General features: G+C 40.7%; 1 protein-coding gene across 3 annotated transcripts in view; it reads left to right on the top strand.

The window, feature by feature from the left end:
- LOC146674449 (phosphatidylinositol-binding clathrin assembly protein) overlaps window positions 1-16846 on the top strand; it is a 113841-nt gene that overhangs the window by 46993 nt on the left and 50002 nt on the right. For all 3 annotated transcript variants that reach the window (XR_014909275.1, XM_085396018.1, XM_085396010.1), the window contains exons 3-7: window positions 10148-10223; window positions 10450-10552; window positions 11783-11876; window positions 12401-12512; window positions 14458-14564. Coding sequence is in view for 2 of the 3 variants with exons in the window: in XM_085396018.1 (XP_085252144.1) it covers window positions 10148-10223; window positions 10450-10552; window positions 11783-11876; window positions 12401-12512; window positions 14458-14564 (492 nt within the window). In the remaining variant the exon portion in view is untranslated. The remainder of the gene's footprint in view (window positions 1-10147; window positions 10224-10449; window positions 10553-11782; window positions 11877-12400; window positions 12513-14457; window positions 14565-16846) is intronic.

Raw genomic sequence — 16846 nt, 5'->3', positions numbered from 1 at the left:
CTTCACAAAGAGATGAGCAGTAAATCTTTCAACTTCACTGATATCATATAAGGTGATCTCAGTAAGCTGCACAGAGCACACTCGTGTCTACCAACCAGGCCGGTTTATTTTTTAATTTTTACTTTTTTTTTTTTTTCTTTTTCTTTTTTTTTTTTTGTAATGCCAAAGGGAGACGAGATGAAAAGGGTCTGTTGGCAGATTAGTGCTTCTGGATTTGAGCCTCAATTCACCATTATTTATTTTATTTAGATACAGAAAAGTTAAAGTTTGAACTTTACTTGAACTCTAATCTGAAAATCAAATGTTTTGACAGCACTGCCCTCTGGAATTGGTATACATTTTGGTAGATTTTTGAGTTTTTCCAAACCTACACTGGTTGTCTAAATAGCTGAAGGTGAGAAATCGAACTGGATTTGACTGTTTTCTCAACTGCCTTTAACATCGCACTCGGAGATTAAAATGAAATTGATTTCAAGTTCTGTTAATACTCCCTGTAGTGTTTCCTTTACTCTTTAAAACCTAGCACAGAGTATTTTGTCACATCACACTCTGTCAGGTCTGTAACAGGGAAACGCCGAGCCGACTGTGCAACTCTGCCAAATAAAAATGACATGTCCATTATTTGGACATATTTTTTGGATTTACTAGACAACATCAAACTGAAAACTTCAGCGACCAAATCTAATACCACCTATTTGTCACAATACTTTCAGTTCATTCATATTATTGAAAGAATTATTATTGAAAGGAATTCCAGATTTAGTAGCTGAACAGTTTCACAGAGTGAACCTAATGAATTATGAGGGCAAGAACAGGAAGTGTGTATGTGTATGCTGTCTAATTTTCTTACTAATTTTCAAGTTTTCCACTTTCCCTTCGAATTCCCAGGTATCTGGATTGGGCTAACAGAATTCTTTTGGGGTGAATCGGACCTTAATTTACAGAACATTTAGATGAACATCATGCTGTATTCTAATAAACCATGCTTTATTAGCTCCACTTTACAGGCAAGGACGTAATTTCAGTAACGCTTTGCTGTGTTTGCCTGTTGTTTCAGTCACATTTGTAGTAGGTGGGTGGTATATATTAGAGATGGCACGATACCACTTTTTTTTTTTGTCCGATATTTTTATGTCCGATGTCATAAATTTGGATATCTACCGATATGAATCCGATATAGTGTTTTAATCAATAAAACTGTTTTGTTTTTTTTATATCTTTCTGCATTTTGTATAAGTTCATACTCAAGTTTAAAAACAAACAAACACTAAAGCTATTCTGTTATGCCTGTATGCAAAAAGACTGCATACAGGTATAACAGACTGCACAGATGGTATCTTCCCAAAGGAAAAAGTACTATAGCTTACTAGGGTATATTAGACTTAATAGTCACTATATACAGTAATGGACTTCTATACATTTTACACCAGATTAAAACTTTGGGTGTAAGCTTCAGATAATTATTTATTAAAAGCTAGATGTTTTAAATGAGAATAAGAAAGAAAAGTATGTCTTTGTGCCCCCTTTTCCCTGTTCATGCCCTATCGGCCCCCCTGGCTAAACTTTGCTGGATCCGCCCCTGCACAGTTACCAGCGTCAGCTACGTAGAAAAAGATCCTGGTGTAGAAAGTAATAATAAATAAATTCTAACAACAGCTTATCAAGCTTAAACGTGCTGCTGTTGTTCAGCCGCTGGTTTCCTCTTTCTGGCTTGAAGTGGGCGATAAACAAACAAGAGAGACGGACTCGCAACAGAAAAGCCGATCAGCTGATCATTGATCAGTTTCATGATTGAAGTAGCAGCAAGAAGAGGCAGTCGCTCCATATATCAGTTGTTAAGCTTAACGCGGGAATGCTTAACAAACATTCAGAGATGGACTTACACACTTGCTTTACTTCTCTGGGATAACTTCCTCGGAGATGAAATGCCGGTTTGGTAGCGAGGCTCCAAATGCTCAACCAGACCGCTGACAGGTATCGCATGCCACAGCCGCTCTATCACGTGACGCATACTGCTCCGACGTGCTACGGTTATGAGCAGAGTTAAGCCATGTCGCAAGTTTTGTGATATTTAATGGATAGAATTACATTTTTTTATTTGTCTCCGATACCTGATCCAGTAATTTAGGTCAGTATCGGACCGATACGTAATATCGGACCATCTCTAGTATATATATGTAATTGTGCTCCTACGTTTCTTCTCTGCAAATGTTTTATTTGCAAATACTTGGTGACAAATGGATAATTGAGCGATAGATTCGGTGAACTCCAGCTCCACCATCTGGGACTCCAGCTGGTTACGCTAGTGCTTCTTCTGCTCGGCAGCTTCAGCGAGCTTGGTGTAGCAGCACGTGAATCGGCACCACATCTGCTTATGGGTATGGTTAGAGTGACCCTTTGGCCTTGAGCTCGCAATGGATCTCCAGAGCAATACGTGGAGTGCTGCCACCAGCTGCACTCCAAGATGATGGAGTTGGAGTATGTCCTACCAGTGGGATAAGATTCTGATATCCCACTGATAAGTCTGATAAAATCCCTACCGACCGAAACAAGTAGGGAATGGTCAGGGTCACATGGTTAGCTTTGACTGTTCTTCTAATGTAAGAGTGAGAGGATTGTCCACTAGCAGATCGTGCGCAGTGGCATTTTTTACTCGAATAAACAAAAGACCCTAAACAGAGAAACACTGAAACTCTGTAGGTTACGACCATGTTTGTCTATATATTGAGTACTGCTTCTGTGGCAGACACACAAAAATCAGTAAAATATTACAGGGCTCAATAAGTCAGTTTAAATTTACTGCAGTTTGCTCCTGTTATCTACAAAGTTCCAGCCTTGGCATCTACTCCACACATAACCTGACTAATGGAGGGAAGAGAAAACATGCACACAAAAAAGCATGCTTTAGGTCAGCATAGACGCCATGGTGTTTCTACGGAAACCAGCAACTTGTGTACTCTCGAGGGTCGGATGTGGAGAAATGGATTAGAGAGGAAGACGTGTGGTAGCTCTGTATGTTGCACTGTAGAGGTGGAGGGGAGGCAGGGAGTATAGCCGTGATCTGAATGCATCAATAATGCATGAGGTTGTTCTCCGATATGCTAACATGAATTATTTGACAAGCAGTGCCGACCTGCTTCTCCACCATCTAGTGTCTATGCATCGTCTCACTGTCTCCTCTATTCTTAGACCGTTTCTCTAAATCTGAATCTCTGCGTCTTTTTCTTGGAACTGTCTTTGCTGAATAATCTGGGGCTCAGCGGGTTTCCGAATCTCCCACTCTGTCTCTCTCTGCACCAAGTGTTTCTTCCCCTTTTATAGATTTTTTTTTTTCTCCCCCTCCTTTTAACCATATCCATGCATTTTGTGTGGGTTCTCTCTGCCTCCGCCTCTGTATGTGAGACCGAGGGAGAAAGGCAGGCTGTCGTCAAATGGACTTTTGATGAGGAAGAAAGCAGTTGGCGCACAAGAAGAGGCAGAGAAAGGGAGCTTATGAAGTTTATGAGCTCTTTTTCTTGCCATCTCTCCTTTGTTTCCTCTCTTTATCTCTGTGACCATCTTGTCTAAGTTTCATTTTTATCCTCGGTTCATTGCGACTCGACCAGAATACTAAACGGCGTCACAAAAACAAAGCCAAGGACAGTATCCTGTCCTTTCTGTTATTTTCTGAGTACTTTCGTGGATAATGTAGGGACACGCATTCAGCTGAAAGGCTCAATCTGTTTGTGGATCACCAGGAAAAACAAAAACAAGAAAACAACAATTTGAAAGCCATTCAGCAAGCAGCAAGAGCGAGTCTGCATTCATGCAAGTGGTTCTGTGAGACTCTATTTAAGCGCAGCTGTGCTTTGAGCTAAGTGGTAATATCACCATGGCAGCATCCTGAATTTAAGCAGGTATAATGCTTGGCATGTGCCAGAGATGCTCATGGGAAGTGAAATGACATTGCAGCCATTCAGCCTGCTACTGAAAAAGACAAATTACGGTCTGATAACGGCACCGCAAAGAAATTCATCATGTGAAGAACATGAATGTTGATAGCAGACCTCATCGCTGTCGAAAACGATTCACAATGCAACAGAAATCTGCTCTCCATTAAACGTTACAGAGGGTTGCTGAAATGTTCAAGTGCTGTTCTGTCCTTGAAGTTGCATTGTTGTAGGGTGGCTTTTTAGATTTTAATCTGTTGCAGTTTTGACTTCCAGCTTATTTTACAGCAGCCACTTGCCAAGTGGTTGGGAAATTCACATTTTTCACTTCCTTCGAGAGGTTTCCAGATGGTTGCGGACCAGTCTCTAGGTCCGTGTAACTGAGGTAGAGAGACAAAGACTTTGGTTAACAAGATCTATTTGAAGGAAATGCATTTCTGAAAGTTTGTCCCCGTATCGCTCAGTCTATTTTCAGTAGTGGACGAGTGTCTCAGCACTTCCCGGAAGCAATCGAGCAGCAGCCATGCTTGGATGTAGTGCAGTCCACAAAGGAGAGATGGGCCCAAATTTTATCAGCTTAGTTTTAGTTTTTACGTAGATTTTTTCATAGGCAAAGTATTAACTGGTTGAAACAATAGCGGGCAGATTAATTAACTTTTTTTTGTTAATTCATTTTTTTATTAAACATGTCAGACTTTGTCAGGAATAACCCAATGATGTTGTCAGACTTATTTTGATGCCAGTCTAAGCTATTCTTACATTAACTACCCTGCAGCTTCCTGGCCTTGACCTCAACTTAAACTTTAATGGTGACCGTAACATCCCTCCAATACCAGACCGAAAATCTCCAAATCAATGGTTAAGTTGTTGGGGACTGAATTTCTGTCCACAGATGGAAGTTGAATCCCTACAGTGTGAATAGGGGTTTGTGTGTGTGCACACAGGCAAAAAAAAAAAAGGACAAGAACCAAATCACATCCTTTATGCCTTTTTAAACAGTCCCAGAGGCCTTGGAAACATCAGTGCAGCTGAATCCAACACATGCCTGCAAGTGTGTTTGTGCTCACAACCGCACATGCACACACACCCTCTCTTAGATCCTCCGACCAGCCAGTCAGGGCTGGTTATTTGCCAGATAGGGAATTGGCAAACTGGTAAATCTCAGATCATTTTAAGTCAGTTGGACAGAGACGGCCTTAAAAGTTAAGATGCTTTCAGGAAGCCCGAGGCCTGAGTTCCCAGAACTGTGGATAATAGCCAAGACTCCTTCCACAACAACGAAGTGAGGAAGACGTGGTAGCAGAACTGTTCACGAGAGACAAAATGTAAGTTTAGGTCTCTAATGTATAGACAGAGGCCAGGTTAACGTTTTTCTAAAGTTTTTCCAGTCAAAAATTGGATTCAGGTCTCCCTGCTGGTCTATAGTGGTCTCAGAAATCACCAAAAACATAAAGTAGCCACAGATGAACAAGTAACGTGGATGAGTGACAAAGCGTTTTTCCCACTGAAAACACTACGTCAGGATGAACAAAATCAAATTTTTGGGCTAAAGGAGCCACAGATGTATTTCATTTCAACTCTCTCTCTCGAAGAGGTTCAGGAGCCACACGTGCGGAGGACATTAAAAATATTACCTGCAGTTTATGAAAGTAATTAGTTCCAACGGAAGAACCGATTTGTTCTCATGTGAACTGAACATCAGCTATACTGTAGGATCATTGACTAATGATGGGAGCTCATGTTTTATAACCTTTCTCACATCTTTGAAAATGCCATTTCAGAACTTGTGCAATTAAGATGCTTGGAATAATAAAGCAAAGCATGCTTTACATAAGGCTAAGAAACAGCCAGATGTATCTGATGTCACTGGCTGAGTTCTGTAGTAGTAATTGGAAAACGAGGAGGAAAAACGTTGCAGTTGTCTCAGCTGATTCCGATTTTTCTCAAAGTATGACTTGCCAATACAGATTTTTGACAGCTTACACAAAAGATAGACTTTCTCCAACGCAAAACACTATTTTGATAACAAAACAAATTATTAAACTTTAGAATTTACCCCAAACCTCAGAAAGTTACAGGATCTTCTCTCATTAAAACGATTATTAACTATTAATGTACCTTACCGTACAAAATAAGGTGCACCTATACTGGCTTGTTGCTGGCTCTAAGATCCAAATAGCTTTAGCTTTGCCAACTTTGTTAGCTTCTTTAAAATGGCCATGTTCAGCTGGGCGATTTCAGCGTCTTATTTAATTTGTTGTCGTGAACATTTCCTCCGCACATCTTGGAACTTTGTGTCTTCACTTTAAAGTAATGTTATGCTAACATTATGTTAGAATGTGGCTATGAATGTTTTTCTTCTCCTTAGCAAGGTAAAGCCATTCATTCACAATTAGGAATGCAATACGGTGCCTGTTTTTGCCCCTTAACATGATACTGCAGCAACTTCACAGAGCCTGGTTAGTGTTTTATGTGCAGCTGATTTAGTGTGTCACAAATAAACATATGTGGTGGTACAGTCTAAAAGTTTCAGTGTCACTACATGTTACATGCAGTCGGAGGGTTGGTGGGGCTTTGCCGACTTTCTGAGTGGGAAGTGTGACAACTGTGGGGTCTTTCAGTTTTACGACTTAAAACTCTGGATTTCCAGTGTCTGACTTCAAATGTTATGCAGCATTAGCACTGCTTCACACTGTGTGGTTTTTAAGTGCATGCCCAAGCAAATGGTCTGTTTCTGTACATAATAGTTCTTCTACATGGCCCAGGGCCTTGAAAGTCCTTCAAATTTAATGGGTGCAACATATAATGCAGTATTCGGGTAAGTAGTGTGGAAACTACCACACCTTGGTTTGAATGCACATACCTGTGGTTTACAGCCGCACAGGGCTTAGCTGGACAGCACCTTACTAATTCTTAAGTCAAGTCTGAAGTCGAGGACAGCTTGTACATAATGGTTAAAGTGGGATTGTTTGCAATGGAAGTCAGTAACACTGGTTTGTTGCTCTCTGCCAGATTGATTGAGACCTTTTTTTTTCTCCTAAAGTAAATATGCATGAGCTGCCAGGACCTACTCGGAGACTGTGGTCCTCCCAAAAGTCTGGCTCATTCAGCTCTAGCCAGAAAAATCAAAGATTCAGCAAGTGAATAAATAAAGTGCTGCACACTATTAATATTTCAACATTCAGAAACTCTCACATAGGGAGAAGAAAAAGCAAGAAACAAACAAAGTTAGCTGACCAGCAGCGGACAGTAGCAGCTCCCAGGTGCGAGAGAAAAAGCAGTCATGCTGTGCAAAAACCTTTCCTGGAAAATGGAAAGTACAAGGCTTCCCACACCTGCTCGGTGACATCAGATTTGTCAAAAAGAACAAGCGACTAGTATTTAAGAGTTGGCAGGATCAGGTTTCTTTACGTCACGCTGCAGTGGGAAAATGTTCAAATATAAACAAAGCTGTCAAGAAAGTCTAAATGGCAGCAGTGACATGATTTGTCACTGTCATGAGAGGACTTTTAGCTCAAGATTTGATCTCATTTGCAAAGGGCTGTTTGCATAATCGTTTATTATATTGTGCTGCCAACCCTCTCCTGCTTCCCAAAGGTTAATGATTTGCTTCCTCTTGCCAGTTCTGTGTGAGCTACTCTAAAGGAATCCTAAGAAACAAGAATAGAGAAGTTAATTTTTAGACACAGACTACATGCGCTGGAGGCAAATAAAACATGAGTATTTGGTCATCGCAGTGAAGTGTTTGAGTCAAAGCAGATACCACTGTGTACTTGATATTAAAGGAGACTTCCATATAAGCCTTTTTTAGTGGGTTTAAACTGTTATCTGTCTGAGGTTAGTGTGTGTGTTTAGGTAGATACTGTTTTATGTCTCCAGTTATTTAAATAGCCCTTATAACAGGAGAATTCATGCTGCAAATATGGCACTAAGTGTTTTTCTGTCCAGTTTTTGAAGAGGTTATGTGCAGATATTCAAGTTTCCAGGGGAGGAAGCCTAATGACTCCAGTAATACTTTATATCCAGATAAAAATCTCAACTTGGGGACTATGTAGTTGGTTGATTTGGTGGTCAGATTCCACATTTAGGTCACTGAGAGGATGAATCCTTGAGACTTTTGGGACATCTCCTGTCGCGCTTGCTTCAGAACCTGTAAAAGGTTCACACACCACACATGAACAGTAACAAACCTTTTCTACAGATTTTTGAAAGCATATTCATTTAACTTAGTTTTACCCAAAGGCAATAAAACATGCAGGTAGCTTCCTCAGTTTGTGGCGGTAGAATGTTTAGGTGACACAAAAACCCCTGGAGACACATGTTGTAGAACACATAGTTACCAGGTCATCTTATACCAGGTTATAGGATGGTCCACCCTTACTGTTTAATATTGAAACTATAAGCCTGGCCTGCAAATCCATACAGCTACAATAGTTGGGCAGCAGAAATGTTTCTGTCAAATGCAAATTGGGGAAAAGTGTTATAAAAATACTGAAACAGTAGCGTTTGTATAGCTACATGTAATATATTTTATTTATAGATCGCCAAATTAAAACAACAGTCTCCTCTAGGTGCCTCATATCTTATATGAATTCCATCAATGGTGCCAAATTTGAAATTGTCAGTAGATAAAGGTAAAGTGGACTTGATGATATCGTTCTTGAGTAAATACATCTGTGGCACGGTTTTAAAAAATCCTGTGGAGCCTGCTTTTCAAGCTAATGCATTCACAAGGTTTTCAGTAAACTTGACCTCTGATTTTGACCTTGAAGTCACAGATTTTTAGTAGGTACATCTATGGTGTCAGTTCCTGCTACCAAATCCTGTCAGCTAGTTCTCCAGTTATGTTCCCAAAGTTGCCTGCCTGCCCCCTCGCCCAGCAGGGTGACAACAACACTCTAAGCTTTTCAAACTGAGGTGTCAAAATGAAGCCAGTGCACAAGTGCCCTGTGCAGGCCACCAGGTGATGATAGCTGGGGTTGGAAAGAGACGTCTGGTCCTATAGAAATCTATGAGAAAATGTTTTATTGACCTGACCTTTGTAAACACTTAGCTGCTGAATTTATGGGATCGTTAATTTTAGGACCTACTGAAATCTATTTTGTAAATCTTGCTCATGCCATGATTAATCGATTGTTGTAGTTTTATTTTTCTCAAGTGGTTTCACGTTCAGACCAGTCCCTCCTCGTCACATCTGGTTTTTTCCGTGACCAAGATCACGATGACAGAAACTCATCTTGGGGTTTTAAAACAGGACTTCAGTAACTGTGTGTATCTTTTGTATCATCTGTGGGCTTTCCTCCGTCTTTCTAATTTGGCTCTGTGTTCTGTCAGAGCGCCACCCCTTAGTTTGACAAGGTCATAATTTCAATTTGTTGACTTGGTTTAGGACCAACTGTCTTTAAACTCTGTGACATCCCCATCAGCCCGTAGCTGTGTGGGCGCTTTTGTAGCATAGATGACACTCTGAACATGTCACCATGCTCCGCTTTGTCCAACTGTAGCCTCACAGATCGTGCATCAGCATTATGCTTTACTGATATGCAGTGCAATCCAGCTGTACATATGCTCAGTGTTGATTTTGTAGAGATTTGAGGTAAAGGCTTTGGTCTGGCTTTGTATGCCAGCACATTTGATTTGTGAAGAAACAATGAAGATGCAACTAAAGTCCTGACTTTCAGCTTTGATTCAAGGGACTAAGCTTCAATATTGCATTAACTGGTGATGGGAAATTATTCATTTGTTCAATTAGATTTCAGTCTCTGGAAATAGTGGGGACCGTGTATAAAAGACAGGCTGGAATTTCTAAATGGTTGAAGCTGTATTTTTTTATTCCGCCACTTAAACCTGAAGCGGAGAATCAACACTTTAGTTATGTTGGATTGTTTCAGTTCAAATCTGTTTTACAGAACCAAACTTATGTCACTGTCCATTTCCAGACTCTTACTGTAAGTGTTTTTGGTTCATTTGCACACAGCCTTTTCAACCATCTGGGATTCATACAAGCAACCACATTAACAAATGCGGTGTAACTGAAATAATTCCAAGATGATTCCCAAGAAAAACACATCCATCGAAGGATTAAGCAGTGGGAAATGTATCTGTCAAAACTCCAGTAAATCCAGCCCTTTTGTCTGGGTTCATTTGTTTTATTTTTAAGTTTGCACTTTGCAAGCCTTAAATCAATCAAGTGTTAACTTTTGTTTTTCTTATTGCAGCGTTTCATCCAGTACCTGGCCTCCAGAAACACTCTGTTTAACCTGAACAACTTCCTGGATAAGGGAGCTCTGCAAGGTAAAGCACACACAAACCCCTGTGAAGATCATTCACAGCACAATTTCCTTTCAGAGAACCAGATGGGGGTTGATTTGCCTCGAGGTACATCACTCTGAACACCATAATGTTTCTGATAATTAAGAAGAAAGTGTTTAAAAGTCAAAAGTAGTGTCAAAATATTATTTATTACTCACACTGAGGATATTTCTTTCCCTCTGACAGTTTGTTTTTTTTGCTCCACCAGGTTATGACATGTCAACCTTCATCAGGCGATACAGTCGCTACCTGAATGAGAAGGCCATGTCCTACAGACTGGTGGCTGTGGATTTCACCAAGATGAAGAGAGGGTACACACACACTGTCATCTTTACTCTTCATTTCACACTTATCTTGTCACACAGCCGGAGACTGTGTTTATCTTTTGGCAATGCACTTAGAGAGAAGCAGTAGACAAAGACAGAACCAGCAGTTTCTCTGCAAAACCTCAAACTTGGACAGCAAACAAAGTTTTTTTTGGTTTTTTTGGGGTTTTTTTTTGTTGTTTTCTTTAGAGTTTATCCTGCAAGACATTTCAGACAAAACTGAACATTTTTCTGTTGGATGCATGTGAAATATTGCAGAAAGGGAAAAGCGAAAATGTTGCATCCAGCTTGCTGAAATAAAGAAATAAGCAATTAGAATTAGGACGGGAAAAAACAAGCACATGAAACACAAGTTGCAGATAGTTTTCAGTCAACTTGAGTAGATTTGTGGTTTTCATAGACTGCACATTGGGGAAAGAAAATGGACTTCCGCTCCTGAAAGCTGGAGCTGAGTGATTGATAATAATAAATTCTAGAAAAATACTGAATGAATTGGAATCGCAGTATTTCACCAAGAGAATGAAACTATGTAGGAAGCATATAAAAGGAGAATAACAATGGGCCCAAAAATGTTTCTGTATCTGGCTGTAAACATGTTTACGTCTGCTTTAAAGTTGAATATCTTAACGTGAAAGTCTCATTTTTTGGGCCCACTCAAATGGCCACTAGAGGAACTGGAGATTTATGGGGTATTCAGGGGTTTTGGGGGGGGGGTTGTTCTTTTTTTCCTCTCTCTCAACTAAACCTTTAATTGCAGCCGTCGTATGCAGATTATGACACTTCATTTGTGGTATTTTAATCCCTCAGCTAAAGCTTTACAGCCTCCCTGGAGCCCTGTGTTTTCAAGTGAAAGTGGGTGCATCCTTTCTGAAGGTTTTGTGTGTGCACACAATCATTTCAATTTCAGAAAGTCCAGCCGCGGTGGAATGACACTGAATCTGTGTCACGCTGATCCAGCTGAGCAGAGTCTCATTATTTATCAGAGAGTGTTTTCAGTCTCCCATTTGTTGCACCTCAAAAAAGCACTTTGCACTACTGAGGATGCTTCAGTATGCAAAATATCGGTTCACTTACTACATGCTTCACATAGTTTTGGATCATCACTTCATTCCTTTTTTGTGAATCCTCTTAATTTGCATCAGAATTTAAATTTTGTCCACCAGGTGCCTGCTGTAATTGTGTGTTTGTGTGCGTTTTTGCTTCCTGTTTTGTCAGTATTGACGGCGTGATGCGCACCATGAACACAGAGAAGCTGATCAAGACGCTGCCCATCATCCAGAACCAGCTGGACGCTCTGCTGGATTTCCAGGTACCGAGTGTCTTTGTGTGCTACATATGTGCGCGTCCTGTGTCAGCCATGCTTCGTTCACTTTCTCATCAAAATGTAAATTGAAACCGTTTGTAAAGTTTTGAAATGCATTGATAGGAGTATTAAATAAAAAAATCACACTATGGGGACAGATTGCACATCTAAGTGCGAGCGTCTGGGAAGGGCACGGGAGGACTGGGTGGGGACTCATTGGTGAGGGTGCTGTGGTTTGTGCCAGCGAGCTTCAAAGAGTGATAAAATGGATGGTTTCTCATTGAAATGCATACTGAATGTGTATTGAGGGAGTGTGTGTGGGTATGGAAGTGATGGGGTTTTTTATTTTTATCCCCTCCACCTAAACTAAATTGACATTTTGCTCGGTGTGTGGTGATGTGTTCGCTTCACGCCGAAGGGGGAGAGGTGTCGGTATTTGAAAGAGATGCTTTATTTTTCTGAAAAGCTTTGGAAAGATGTGAGAGCGATGCCTCCTTCACCCTCTCACTCTCTACCTCTCTTCTCTGTAGGCCAACCCTAATGAGCTGACCAATGGTGTGATCAACTCAGCCTTCATGCTGCTCTTCAAGGACTCCATAAGGCTGTTTGCTGCTTACAATGAAGGGGTCATCAACCTATTGGGTACACACACACACACGAACACACACGCAGGATAAACAGCGAGCTTTCTCTCCTACATGTGTCAGGAATGATGAGGTATATCTGCAGTTTGTTTTTTGTGTGTGTTATGCGTGTCCTCACACTCACGCTCTTGTCAAGCAGATGTATAAAAACCCTCTCGCCAGCACATACACACACGTGTGCGCACAGTAGGTTTTGACAAGCTGTCATGTAGCTGCCAAAAGCTTCTTTTTCTACAGCCGATGAATGTTCCTGTCTTCTTTACTTCCTCCTTTCCTTACAGTACTGTGTAAAAGTCTTGAGCTACCCCTCATTTTCTATATTTTGTTGGGAAAATAATGTTTCAATAATTGATTTCTTGAAACACCATGTTGTAGCCACTTCCCTCATTGCCGAGGTTCAAATTTTTGTGAACGAGACGCTCTCATGACTTCTCGAGTGACAATACTGACCAGCTAATCGGTGGCATGCAGTGTGACGACATTACATTTTAGTACCTGGTTGGATCGTTTGGAACTGCGGCCAAGCAGGTGCTGAAAAAGTACCTGATACCAGGTACTATGACCTAATGGAAAACCCTGCAAACCGTGGTGAAACTGTGCCGAATCGATCCAAGTAGGTACTAATGGAAAAGGGGCTTTGGACAAGGTTTCTTGTAATTTCTTAAAGCAGTCTTCAGGAATATTTCTCCAGGCTTTTAAAGGACATTTAAAGCTTTTCTTTGGACGTTTCTGCCTTGTTCCATTGTCAGTCGAGATGATCCCACACTGGTTTAATAAAGTTGAGGTCCAGGCTCTGGTGAGGCCAATCCATGACTGATAGAGTTCCACTGTGTGTTTGTCTATCATAGTATGCTTTTACTGCATTGGGAGTGTTTGGGGGATCATTGTCATGCTGAAAAATGATGCTGTTATGGATGAAACCATTTCCAGATTATATTGCATTTTTCATCATAATCCGATGATACTTTTCTGCGTTCATAATTTCATCAGTTTTTAAAAGATCCCCAACATCACTGAGTGAAATGCATCTTCAAACCATGACAGAGCCTCCACCTCTCTCCTGACCTCCTCCTTATATACCGATTTGAACAAAAAATGTCAAATTCAGATTCCCTGCTCGATCAGACCTGTTGTCACTGATTTTCAGTCTATGCCAGCCTTGTAATCTGACATACCTCAGCCTTTCCTCCCTGTTTCCCTTCCTTAAGAATGGCTTCTTGACAGCCACCCTTCCACTGAGACCATTTCTGACGGGGCTTCAGTGAACAGCAGGTCTCTAGTAGAACTATGTCAGGTCTTTGCTGGATTTTTTTTTTCTTAAGGACATGACTTTCAGATACTCTTCAACTGCTGTAAACAGTTTTTCAGGCCTGTCACTTCTTCTTTTGTCCTTCATTTGTCCGGTTTTCTCAGATTTGCTGGCATATGACAAGTTGTCGGCTAACAGCTCTTCACCTCGTTGGTGCAAAAATGTTATTTCATGCCTGTCAAACTCTGTTATCACTGGCCTTTTTTCATAGACTCAACTAAACAAAGGCAAACAAATGATGTGTTTTGGTGACAGGCAAGTAATAAAGTGCCTAAAGATACAATTTAAAATTGGTTCTCTCTAACGGTCTCTTTTGTAAAGACACAAAACTAGTCCATGCCTTGAGTTAGGTGCATTTGTTAAGTCAAGGAAAAAGAATGGCTCTGAAAATGGTCAGGTATAAGAACTGGACTGGAAGTGAGTGAAAAAGCAGCCAATGTCCAAAGAAAGAACTGTGAAAGACTTGTAGAAAACCTGGAGAACTATTACTCAAGAAAACTTTCCAAAGTCTGGCTGCTTAGTAGACAAACGAGTAGAAATGAGGGGTGGCTCAAGACTTCTGACTTTCGTACTGTACTTCACACTTCTGTCTTCCTTTTTCCTTTTAAATTTGTATGTCTTTCCCTCTCTGTAGAGAAATACTTTGACATGAAGAAGAACCAGTGTAAAGATGCCCTGGACATCTACAAGAAGTTCCTTTACAGGATGACGAAGCTCTCAGAGTTCCTCAAAGTGGCAGAGGTATATTTTTCCACGCAGACACCTTATTTTGAAGGCAATTTTGACCATTTTCCTTAAAGGTTTTTAAAACAAAAAACAAAAAACCTTTATATATACATAAAACCTACAGATATGGTGAACCAGAAGTGCATATAAAGAGGGCCACATTTTTGCTCACACAGCTACTGTACGCTCTTCAAACCAGAATTCCTAACTTGCCCTCCCAGCCCCACATTTGCTGCACACACTTACATATATATGCACCCAAAATAACCCCGAAGATGGAGCATGTGGTTAGGCGCTCCGTTAGCTCGCTCTCCCTCTGCTCCCCACACTCCTCCATCTCATCCTTTCTCCTCCCTCGCTCTTCCCTCCGCCCCTGACAGAGATGGATACTCGTGTGGCTCTCCTTCGCCCAGCGCCTACAGATCATCCCTCTTTCTGTCTTCCCTCTGGTGCCCCCTCTCTTCCATCCCTCCCGGTGTTTCAGCAGACTTGAAACAGTGAGATCAGCTGCTATAACTTCCACATTAGTGGGTTTTATCTTCTCTCCATTAATGTACATAAAAAAATAAATGTTCCCAGTCACTTTCCTTTTGTCTTTTATAATTGGCTTTTGAGTAGCGCTCTGAGCTATTCATATATTTTTTTCGCTTCCATGTTTTACATGACATGATTCAAACATGTAGATTTCAGGGATTTCCAAGCCATCTATGCAGTTTATGACATATCCATAAATTAAATGACATGTTTCTCAGTAGCGAGCTGGTGCAGATGAGTCTGCTCCATGTGGTCATTAACGCTACATCTAAACGATGAGTAGTCAGTGTAGTAAATGTACTAAAAACAACTGAGATCTTGAGGTGTTACCTTTTTAGTTCAATGGATTGTTGAAGCAGATTTGCACATGAGGGTTGGGCATCATTTTAAGAAAGCAGCTTTCCACAGCAGACATTTTTGCTCAGGCCCTGCTGTTAGAAAGATTACCAGTGGCTCAGAACTGTTCTAATCAAAGGGAGCAACATGAACAGTGAGAGGACTCAGGTGACTGGACATTAGTCTTCATTAATTCTGAGATTTACCCCTCTTGTCGTGTGATTGGTGAAAAATGTCTGCAGTGTAAAAGGCCTCCTGTTAAAATGGGACCGTCCCATTTTTCTAAACTCTTAAGCTTTTGTTTAATAACTGAAAGCACCTGGATTGACTTGAAATGTGCCCTTGATATTCATGTTTGGTTGTTTTGTGATAAATGACAACAGGATAAATAATCAAAAGTATAAGTTGGAGGCCAACTAATTAAAATATCGTCTTTGGAAGGCACATGTTTAATTCTTACAGTGGCTGAATCAGACATTTTACTGACTTTGGACTGTGCAGCTAGCAGGGTAAAGACTGTTTAACATCCAATCTGACTCTTTTTACTTTAGGATATCTGTGTTCTCTCATGCAAGCCCACTGGTTAAAGTTGAAAAAAGGGGGGGGAAAGAAAATATGCTGTCTTTCAGTTCTAATGTTTTACGTATCAGGACATAATTTAAAAAATCCTCAGCAGGTAAACACAACCTCAGATGAACAGCAACATATGACAAATTGCACAATGTCCTTATTTAATTAAGAAAATGAAGCTAAAACACACAAACAGTTTATAGAAAATTAGTGCACCCCAGGACTGAGCAGCTTGTAGAAGCACCTTGAAGGAACTGTTTTCTGTGGGACTTCATTAGTTTTTCACATCATCTTGGAGAAATTTTGTCCCGCTGTTATTTACCATGTGTAGTCAGTTCATTGAGGCTTGTAGGTATTTGTTCATGCACAGTTTGCTTAAGGTACCACCGCAGCATTTCATTCAGGACCCCAAACACAGGAGCAAATCTAAAACACAATGGCTGAAAAAGAGTCAAACTCCTCGTCCTTATCTGTCAGACAGATGTTTGTCTCTGGAATACTTTGGTATTCAGAGGAGTTCATGTTCAGCCCAATGACAACGTGCCCAGATCCTGTGGCTGCAAAACAAGCCCAGATTCATCACCCCACCTCCGCCGTGCCTGACAGTTGGTGTGAGGTGTTTGTACTGATATGCTGAGTTTGGCTGTCTCCAAATGTCGAGCTGTGAATTACAACCACACATCTGATTTTTATCTTGTCTGTCTAAAGGACATTCTTCAGCAAATCTTGTGGTCTGTTTAGATGCAGTGGAAACCTAAATCATGCTGCCGTGTTCTTTTTAGAAGGAAGACACGTTCTCCTGAGAGTCCTTCCAAACAAGCCATACTTATCCAGTCTTTTTCTAACTGTGCTGTCAT

Source organism: Rhamphochromis longiceps, linkage group LG3 (assembly GCF_057381845.1).
Source record: "Rhamphochromis longiceps isolate RC_006_pf linkage group LG3, R_longiceps_female_GT1.1, whole genome shotgun sequence".
Lineage (NCBI taxonomy): Eukaryota > Metazoa > Chordata > Actinopteri > Cichliformes > Cichlidae > Rhamphochromis > Rhamphochromis longiceps.
This window is presented reverse-complemented; position numbering and strand designations above follow the sequence as displayed.